We start from the raw sequence: 10,227 nt of genomic DNA, 5'->3' as shown, positions 1-10,227 counted from the left end.
TCTCTCTCTCTCTCTCTCTCTCTCTCTCTCTCTCTCTCTCTCTCTCTCTCTCTCTCTCTCTCTCTCTCTTCTTCTCTCTCTGTCTCTGTTTCTGTCTCTGTCGCTGTCTCTCTCTCTTCCCTCCCCAAGGAACAGGGAACTTGAAACTCCTCCCTATTGATGGCAGATCATCTGATATTTTGGATAGTTTGAATTAAATTTTTTCCAAATACATGTAAAAATAATTTTAACATTGGTTTTAAAAATATTTTGAGTTCAAAATTCTCCTTTCTTATACCCTTCATTGAGAAAATAAGCAATTTGCTATGTAATACCTGTGTAGCCATGCAAAACATATTTCCATATTAGTAGAGTTGCAAAAGAAAACACAGGCCAAAATCAAAACCAAACAAAACTAAGAAAAATAGTTTAAAAAGTATGTTTTGATCTGCATTCAGATTCCACCGGTTCTTTCTTGGAAGGCAGATAGATAGCATTTTGTATCATAAATCTTTCGGACTTGTCTTGGATTGCTAAGAATACCTAAGTCATCCACAGTTGATCATCATATAATATTCTATGACTGTGGACATTGTTCTCCTGGTTCTGCTCGCTTCACTTTATATCAGTTCATGTAAATTTTTCCAGGTTTTTTAAAAATATCCTGCTTGCTATTTCTTTAAACAAAATATTCCATCATGGTTATATACCAAAACTTGTTCAACCATTCCCCAATTGATGGACATCCTTCAATTTCCAGTCTTTGCCACCACAAAAAAGAGCAGCTATAGTTTTGTACATATTGGTCCTTTTCATTTTAAAAAAAAATTTCTTTGAAATATAGACTTAGTACGTTTATATGAACAGTTTGATAGCCCTTAGAGCTTGGTTCTAAATTGCTCTCCAGAATGGTTGTATAAGTTCATAACTCAATAAACAATGTTTTAGTGTCCTAATTTTCTCACATCCCCTCCAACTTGTCATTTTTTCCCTGTTATATTAGTAATCTGTTAAGTGTGAGGTGATACCTCAGAGCTCTTTTAATTTGCATTTCTCTAAACAATAGTGATTGAATATTTTTTATGTGACTATAAATACCTTTGATTTCTTTTTTGATATGCCTGTTCATATCCTTTGACCATTTCTCAATTGGGAAATGTCTTATATTTTTATAAATTTGACTTAGTTCTGTACATATTTGAGTAATGAGATCTTTATCAAAGAAACTTGCTATAATATTTTTTTCACATGATTACTGTGTATTTCCCTCTATTCTATTCTCTTTTATCCTGGCTCTCTTCAAAAGTGTTTTGTTTCTGTCCACTGCCTCCATCAATCTGCCCTCCCTTCTATCAATCCTCTCCTTTTTCTGATCCCCACACCCCTTCTGTGTAAGGCAAGATAGATTTCTGTGTCCAACTAAGTATGTATTCTATTCTTTAAGGCAATTCTGATGATAGTAAGTTTCAAGTGTTGTCTGCTACTCCTCCCCACATATCTCCCTCCCTGTAAAAACTCATGATTCTTATGTGATAATTCATCTCATTCTACCTTCCTCTTTCTCCCTTTCCCAAAGTATTCCTCCATTCTTTAATTTTATTTTTTTAGATACCATCCCATCATTGTCAACTTATACTCATGCCCCCCCCCATGTATATTCCTTCTCACTGTCCTAATAATGATAAAGTTCTCTCTTCCTAAATAGCAATGTAAACAGTTTAGACATATTGAATCCACTATGATTTCTTTTTCCTGTTATGCTTCTCTTGAATCTTGTATTCGAATGTCAGTTTTTCTATTCACCTCTAGTCTTTTCATCAGGAATGCTTGAAAATAATCTATTTCATTAAATATCCATCCCCCCTCTCCTCCCCTGAGCAATTATAATTAGGCTTATTTTTTTCTGGACAGATGATTCTTGGTTGTAATACTAGCTCTTTTGACTTCTGGAATGTTATATTCCAAGCCTTCACTATAGAAGTTGATAAATCTTTTGTTATCCTGATTGTGCCTCCATGATGTTTGAATTTTTTTTCCTTTCTGGTTGTTTGCAACATTTATTCTTTGTCCTGGAAGTTTTGGAATTTGGATATTCTTCCTGGGAATTTTCATTTTGACATTACAGGAGGTATTAGTACTTTCTATTTCTATTTTACCCTCTAGTTATAGGATATCAGGTAGTTTTTCTTGATAATTTCTTGAAATAAGATGTGTTATCTCTTTCTCTGATCATAGCTTTTAGGTAGTCAAATTATTTTTAAATTTCTCTTTTGTATCTATTTTCCTAGGTTTGCTTTTCCAACGAGTTATTTCCTTTTCTTCTGTTTTTTCAGTATTTTGATTTTATTGTTCCTTGATGTCTCATGAAGTCATTAGCTTCCCACTTGCCAAATTCTAATTTTTAAGAAATTATTTTCTTCAGTAAGCTTTTGTACTTCCTTTTCAATTTAACCAATTATGCTTTTTAAGTTCTTTTTTTTCAGTAAAGTTTTGTAAATATTTTTTCCATTTGGGCAATTCTACTTTTTAAGCAGTTTTCCTGAGTGAATTTTTTGTGCCTCTTTTGTCATTTAACTGATTCTGTTTTCAAAGTGCAATTTTCTTCAGTATTTTTTTGTGCCTCCTTTACCAAGCTATTGACTCTTTTATGATATTCTCATTTCCCAATTTTTCACACCTCTCTTATCTGATTTTTAAAATATTTTGAATTCTTGGGCTTGAGACCAATTCACATTTTATTTTGAGGCTTTTGGATATAGTTGTTTTGACTTTGCCATCTTCTGAGTTTGTGGTGTTTTGATCTTCCTTGTCACCATAATAACCTTATGTGTTGTTTGTTTATTCATTTTTTCCAGTTTATTTCTTGACTTTTAATTTTATGTTAAAATTAGGTTCTGTTCTTGGAGTTGAGGTGGTACTATCCCAAGCTTTAGTTTCTCATAATGATTTCTTTTCATAGTTCATTCTGGGAGCCTATAAGTTTTCAGTTCTTCCAAGTTGGTATGATCTAAGGAGTGGTATGTACTTTTGGTCTGTACTCTGGTCTATTAAAGACCACGAGTACTTTTTTCCATCCTGATATAGTGACCAAGGTCATCCCTCCCCTGCTGCTTCTAGGGTGCTAGTGCTCCTTTTCCCCTGGGATTGCAATCTAGAACTGTGTACAAACAATGCAACAGAATCCTATATCCAGGGGCAATAAAGTGTATTTTAATTTCTTTTGAACTAATTTTCTGATTTCCTTACTATCTGTGGGCTGAGAAGTTTGGGAGCCATTGCTGATGATTCAGTCATCCCCAAGGTCTGCTGCCTTTCCAGGTCTTGGTCTGGATTGGGCAATCCTCTACCCAGTGACAGACTTTTCCTGCTAATCTCCTAAATTGTCTTGGTTTGGAAAATTGTTTTACCCTATCCTTTTGTTGATTCTGCTGTTCCAAAATTCATTTTAAGGAGTTGTTTTTAAAACTTGTTTGGAGGGGAATTTGGGAAAGCTCAGGTGAATCCCTACCTTTACTTTACCATCTGGGCTTCACCTCCAATATCTTTAATTTAATAAGATGTTTCTTTGATCAAGTTGGAATTTTTAGCTATGTAACTCCCATCCATTGGTCAATAATCCTTCCCAATCCTATCACATAGAATAAATCTGACTAATTCTTTTTTCCATTCAACAACCCCTCAAATATTTGAAGACAGTGATAGTGTAGCTCTTAAGTCTTTCCTTCTTTGGAAAGACTTCTTCATTTCTATAAATTGTGTCTTATATGGTGGTGTTTTTATGTCCTCACTAATTTAATAATACTCATTCAGGCACATTCTAATTCGTCAATGTCCATTCTAAAATATGCTATCCAGAACTATGCATATACTCCTGGATATGGATTTGAAGAGGCTAAATGAAATCTACCTCCCTCACTTTAAGAGTACATTTCTTTTATTATTATATATTTTGTATAAGTGCAATTCTTATAATCTTTTATTACTCTATTACATTAGTTTTTTTTTTTTAAATCCTCATCTTTAGTCTTGGAATCAATATTGTGTAATGGTTCCACGGCAGAAGAGTGGTAAGGACTAGGCAATGGGGGTTAAGTGACTTGCTCAGGGTCACACAACTAAGAATTGTCTCGGGCTGAATTTGAACCCACAAACTCCTGTTTCTGGGTCTGGTGTTCAATTCACTGAGGTACTTAGTTGCTCCCTTCATTAGTTTTTATGATGAGTACACCACACTGCCAACTTGTTTTTTTTTTGTTGTCCATTAGATTACCTGTGCCTTTTGCACATAATTACTTTGTCTCTATCTCCTTATCAACTATTTACATAATTGATTATTTTGAACCCAAGAGGAGAACTTCAATTTATCCCTATTTTCATCTTGCTAGTCGTTGTATGATGCAGCATGGTATAACGATGACCCTGCAGTTAGAGGTTGTGGGCTCAAATTCCACTTCTGGTATTTACTACCTATGTATATGATCTTGGGTAAAGCTATCAACCTCTGTGGGCCTGAGTTTCCTCATCTGTAAAATAAGATAATGACACTAGATGACCTCATTCCTTCCAGCTCTAAATCTTCCTTCTATGCCTTCATCAAATAGTTGATAAAAATGTTGATCAGAATTAGACCAATGACAAGAACATTATCGTACTCTACCAAAAATATTCTTGCAAAATGTAATTGATCCATTTATCACCATTTAAAAAAAATCAAGTCATTCACTTCTGCAACCATCTAACTCTACCATCATTTATTTAATCCATGTCTCATTCAAAAGGGTATTGCAAAAATCTGCTCAATGCTTAGCTGAAATTCAGAGATACTATGCCCCCAATATTTCCTTCTTTTACTGGGTTGGTATCTTGTTGAAAAAAGAAACAAGATTGGCTTGTTTCTTAATGATCCAATGCTGGTTCATATGATTCAATTTTTTCCTTTCCATAATTTCATAAACCATACTTCTAATAATTCATTCTAAAATTTTTACCAAGAATGGACAGTAGAGCTTATGGTTCAAAGTCTGAAGTACCTACCATCCATTCTCACTCTTTGAATATTAAATTTATCTAGAACATCTCTCATATCACAATTCCCTAAACATACTAACATATCATGTACCCTCCTCCTTACATTCTTATATTCCCCTCAGACCTATTCATTCAGGACAAGTGACTTTATCATTTAAGGTGTTTTTTTTTAAAAAATATTTCCTTTTGTACTTGAAGTTTCGTTTTCTATTAGCCACTTCTCCCTCAGTCTGAAGAGCCTTTCTCTTAGTAAGGAAAACAGAGATTCTGAGTAGGTCTGCCTTCATGGTCATATTCACCTCTACTTCAGGTAGGTTACCTCTCCCTTCCTTGATCTTCCTCTTGCATTCACCACAGCTTAAAAAAAGCCCTTTTTGGTTGTCTTGGTCATTATTTCAGTACTCAGATAATAATGAATTTCAGGCTTCCTGACAATATTTTAATTTTTATTTATAAATAAAAAAATTATTTTCTCAGATACCTTACTCTCCCTTTGGTCTCTTGCACATCAGAGCAAAATCTGAGCTCACCAGTGAGCATCCAGAGGATGTACATTAATTGCTCTCTTTAGATCCTTCCTATATTTCTTTCTCATTGGAATCAATTGTGACTGCACCCTCAGAATTTCATTTTTCACAACTCCAAATGCCTTTACCTCAATGGCTCCCTTTTAGGAGTTTAGATCATAAGATCCTAGGTATCCTATTTTTGTACTTTTTACACTCTACTCTACAAAAGTCTAAGGTACAAATCAGTATCTCCCTAGTCTTTCCCTCTTATGTATCAGGAATTCTAAAATGATATGTCCTCTGACTCCCAAGGTTCCTACTATTTCCACTTCAGCCATTTCACGTCCAGAATTGTCAGTCAACTTCTGAAGGATGAAATGATCAACAATGCAAGTCAGGAATTTATCAGCTGCTCTGCTTTTATTTTGATTGTTCTTGCAGGTGTCATATAGTTGCTTGTTGGTGAAGGTGGTTTGCAAAGGAGTCACCAGTTTCATGCAGAGCTATGACAAGGCACCAGTTAGAAGAAGTCAACACAAAGGTCTGGATCCCAGTCTCTGATCTTAGTAAGGGTACATTAGGTAGTTTTCCCTTACTGGGGCCCCACTCAACTGGAAGGCTCCAACTTAGACAGTGTTAGAGATGTAGACAGAGATGAAGAGCTGCTCACTGGTGTGTGACATTCCCCTCCCACTACTGGGTGGGCAATACTTGCCCTCACTTGCCTGGCTGACGGCTTTGGCCCGTCTGATGTACTCTTGCTGGGCAGGCTTGACGTGGGACTCCTTCCCTGCCCAGATCTTGGCAGGAGATGACTGTAGAGGTCGTCCATAAGAAAAGGTCAGAATCCATGATTTGGGCAGGGAACATTTGTTGATGGCATTGAGGAGCACAGTGGCATCATCCTCATTCTGGCCTCCAGACAGGAAGGCAACAGCAGGTACTGCTGGGGGCACAGTGTTGCGCAGAGCTGCTATGGTTGCCATTGCGATGTCTTCAGGGCAATACCTCTGGGAACAATCATGGCCTGGCAGTACCATGTTGAGTTGAAGAATAGACCCTTCGAGGAAGATATGGTGGTCACTCAGAGCCTTGAACACAGAAGCCAGAACCTTCTCGGTGATAAACTGAGCTTGCTTTAGGTTATGGTTTCCATCAGTGAGGATGTCTGGCTCGATGAGAGGTACCAGTCCATTCTGCTGGCAAACGCTGGCGTACCGACCTAGAACATTTGCATTTTCCATGATGGCAAGACTAGAAGGGGTATGCTCCCCAATCTTGAGGATACAACGCCATTTGGCAAAGTCGGCTCCATCCTTCTTGTACTGGGCACAGCGCTCAGACAGTCCATCCAGCCCTTGAGTGGTAGTTTCATTGTTGGTCCCTGCCAGGGGCACCACACCCCTATCCAACTTGATGCCCACAGCAGTGTTTTTGGCCTTGATGGCTTCAGGAAAGGTTCGACCATCATCACACTTTTGGTAGAATGTCTCATGGGAAAGGATGACTCCTCCAACATAGTTGCGTATTTCGTCATCAGCAGTCACAAACAGCTGGCGAAAGAGGCGTCTGTTCTCCTCATTGTTATCAATGCCAAGACACCCGAGCCGCTTATTCATAGTACAGACGGAATCGTCTATCACCAGGATTCCCTTGCCCTGGCAGACCATTTGGTGGACAATATCTGCTAGCTCCTTTTTCTGTTCCGTTGTTAGGGCTGGGTTAGTCATGTTGACATTGAAGTTTCAGTTTCCTGGTGGGGAAGGAGACTCAAGGACTTGGCGGCCTCGGGAGGTGGGACTTGAACCCGAGTCTGGGGAACTAACAAAACTACCTTCAATTAGAATTCGAACTTCATCACATTCTAAAGCGGAATGGGAGCTATTGAGCTGGGAAGGGGGCGGAGTTTGACCATTTAAAGGAAGCTCACCAGTAAAGTGATGTCTCTGTCTCTGTCTCTGTCTGTCTCTCTCTCCCTCTCCTCCCTCTATCTCTGTCTTTCTCTGTCTCTCTCTTGCCCCACCTCTTTCCCTCCCCCTCCCCCTCGCTCTTTCTCCGCTCTGTCCCCCTTACGGGAAAGTGGGTGATGGGGATCTGAGTGTTGATCCTCCTGCCTTAGCAGGTGTGTTTGGATAAGAGGAGAAAAAAAGAAATGCGATTTCCCCCACCCTTACAAGTTACTGGTACTACATTCTTGGCTTTTTCTTTTCTTTTCTTTTCTTTTCTTTTCTTTTCTTTTCTTTTCTTTTCTTTTCTTTTCTTTTCTTTTCTTTTCTTTTCTTTTCTTTTCTTTTCTTTTCTTTTCTTTTCTTTTCTTTTCTTTTCTTTTCTTTTCTTTTCTTTTCTTTTCTTTTCTTTTCTTTTCTTTTCTTTTCTTTTCTTTTCTTTTCTTTTCTTTTCTTTTCTTTTCTTTTCTTTTCTTTTCTTTTCTTTTCTTTTCTTTTCTTTTCTTTTCTTTTCTTTTCTTTTCTTTTCTTTTCTTTTCTTTTCTTTTCTTTTCTTTTCTTTTCTTTTCTTTTCTTTTCTTTTCTTTTCTTTTNTCTTTCCTTTTCTTTTCTTTTCCTTTCTTTTCTTTTCCTTCCTTCTTTCTTTATTTTATCATCTAATTCTTGGGTTTTTCTTTTCTATTCCTCCTTGGGGACCCACTTCCCAGCCCTCTACTCCTACCATCCTGTAAGTGAAAGCCAGGCAGGCATTAAATAGCTAGAATGTAAGTTGCTTATGGGTAGGGAAGATTTCCTTTACGTCCCCTTTGCCTAGCATAATGGCTGAGCACATAGTATATACTTGTTAATTGATTGGGTCTGTATTCCCAAAGAAAAAATAAAAAAGGGGAAAGGACCTACTTATACAAAAATTATAGCAACCACTTTTGTGGTGGTAAAGAATTGGAAATTGAGGATGAGACAAGACAGATGAAGCCGGAGATCCAGTGGAAGGGTTACTATTAAAGGAGGATACTGGGTGATTAGGGGTAGAACAAGCAGTAGCCTGGTCCTGGCTAAGTGAGCCAGAAAATATTTACAATACAGAGCTTCAAGGAATCTCAGAAGCCATTTAATCCACCTCCTTAATTTTATATGTGAGGAAAAAGGCTGAGAAACAATGTGACTTGCTCAGGGTCACAGAGATAGTCACCATTTTGATTTCAGTGTCAAATATTCTTCCCACGGTATCAGTGATTACTATAAAATCACAGTATGTTTTCTTGAGCTTCAGAAGCAGTGATTTTTTAAGTACTTGAAGAGATATGACTATGGTAAAAGTAGCCTACTGTCACTGGAAAGGCAATGGATCTTAAATCTAAGGACCTGAGTTCACTTCCAATCTTTATAACTTATTAGTATCAAAGGGTATGAGCAAGCAATTTTCAGATGAAGAAATCAAAGCCTTCAATAATCATATGAAAAAATGTTGAGCTAATACCTCATACCTATCAGATTGTCCAATATGGCAGTAAAAGGAAGAGGTAAATGTTGGAGGGGATGTGGCCAAATTTGGGACATTAATGCATTGTTGGTGGATTTGTGAAGTGATCCAACCATTCCGAAGGGCAATTTGGAACTATGCCAAAAGGGCTACAAAATTGTGCCTACCCTTTGATCTGGTAATACCACTATTGGGTCTGTATTCCCAAAGAGAAAATAAAAAAGAGGGAAGGACCTACCTGTACAAAAAAATATAGCAACCCTTTTTGTGGTGGTAAAGAATTGGAAGTTGAGGAGCTGTCCATTATTTGGGGAATGACTGAACAAATTTTGGTACATGTTGGTGATGGAATACTATTGTGCTATAAGAAATGACAAGCAGGATGATTTCCGAAAAAGCTGAAAAGAGTTGTGGGAAATGATACAGAGTGAAATAAGCAGAACTGGAAGAATGTTGTACACAATAACAGCAATTTTGGACAATGATTATCTATGAAAACTTGGCTACTCTCAGCAATGCAATGATCTGGGACAATCCTGAAAGACTTATGACAGGGAATGTTCTCCACCTCCAGAGAAAGAACTGTTGGAATTGTCTTTCACATCAGTGCATTTATGATTTTATTTTGGGGTTTTGGTTATATATGAGTTTACTCTTACAACAATGACCAATATAGAAATGTGTTTTGAATGATAATAAAAATAAAATTAAAAAAATAAAGTGCTAAAAAGGCCTTATTACCTATGTGATTTCTTGGGCATATTCATCAATTGATCAACAAATGTTTATTAAGTCCTTACTGTATGGCAGGCACTGTGCTAAGAGCTGGTGATACAAAGAATGATCCCCAACTCCAAAGGCTCTTGCACTCTAGTGGAGGATATAAGTACATAAAAACATGAGCCACATAAATAAAAAATATGGGGGCAGTTGAGTAGCTCAGTGGATTGAGAGTCAGGCCCAGAGACGGGTGGTCCTAAGTTCAAATCCGGCCTTAGACACTTCCCAGCTGTGTGACCCTGGGCAAATCACTTGACCCCCATTGCCCGCCCTTACCACTCTTCCACCTAGGAGCCAATACACAGAAGTTAAGGGTTTAAAAAATATATAAAATATATTTATACTTCCACATACATATGTGTGTACTAAGTTGGTGATAAGTATATAAAGCAGTTTGAGAGGAAAAATAGTTTAGGCATAAGGAAAGGCTTCATACAGAAAATGGTACTTAAACTGCTTCTTAAAGGAATAAAAAGTATTTAGAGATGGATTTAAGGAAGAA

General features: G+C 37.3%; 2 protein-coding genes across 2 annotated transcripts in view; both read right to left on the bottom strand.

Moving 5' to 3' along the window:
• The window catches only part of CPB1 (carboxypeptidase B1), an 85,484-nt gene extending 79,471 nt beyond the window's left edge, over nucleotides 1-6,013 (bottom strand). Inside the window, exon 1 of the mRNA XM_044669465.1 lies at nucleotides 5,837-6,013. Within this exon, the coding sequence (XP_044525400.1) occupies nucleotides 5,837-6,013 (177 nt within the window). The remainder of the gene's footprint in view (nucleotides 1-5,836) is intronic.
• Nucleotides 6,014-6,142: 129 nt separating this feature from the next.
• Nucleotides 6,143-7,246, bottom strand: LOC123241969 (fructose-bisphosphate aldolase A-like). Its single transcript, XM_044669464.1, has one exon. It carries the CDS (start codon nucleotides 7,244-7,246, stop codon nucleotides 6,143-6,145), a length of 1,104 nt encoding a protein of 367 aa, XP_044525399.1.
• Nucleotides 7,247-10,227: the final 2,981 nt, after the last annotated feature.

This window comes from Gracilinanus agilis, chromosome 3, assembly GCF_016433145.1.
Source record: "Gracilinanus agilis isolate LMUSP501 chromosome 3, AgileGrace, whole genome shotgun sequence".
In the NCBI taxonomy this organism is placed as follows: Eukaryota; Metazoa; Chordata; class Mammalia; order Didelphimorphia; family Didelphidae; genus Gracilinanus; species Gracilinanus agilis.
The sequence above is the reverse complement of the archived record's forward strand: the minus strand, read 5'-3'. Positions and strand labels throughout refer to the sequence as shown.

What these genes read in the sequence shown, in the direction of transcription:
- LOC123241969 (XM_044669464.1), bottom strand. Translation starts at nt 7,246, where the DNA reads ATGACTAACCCAGCCCTAACAACGGAACAGAAAAAGGAGCTAGCAGAT.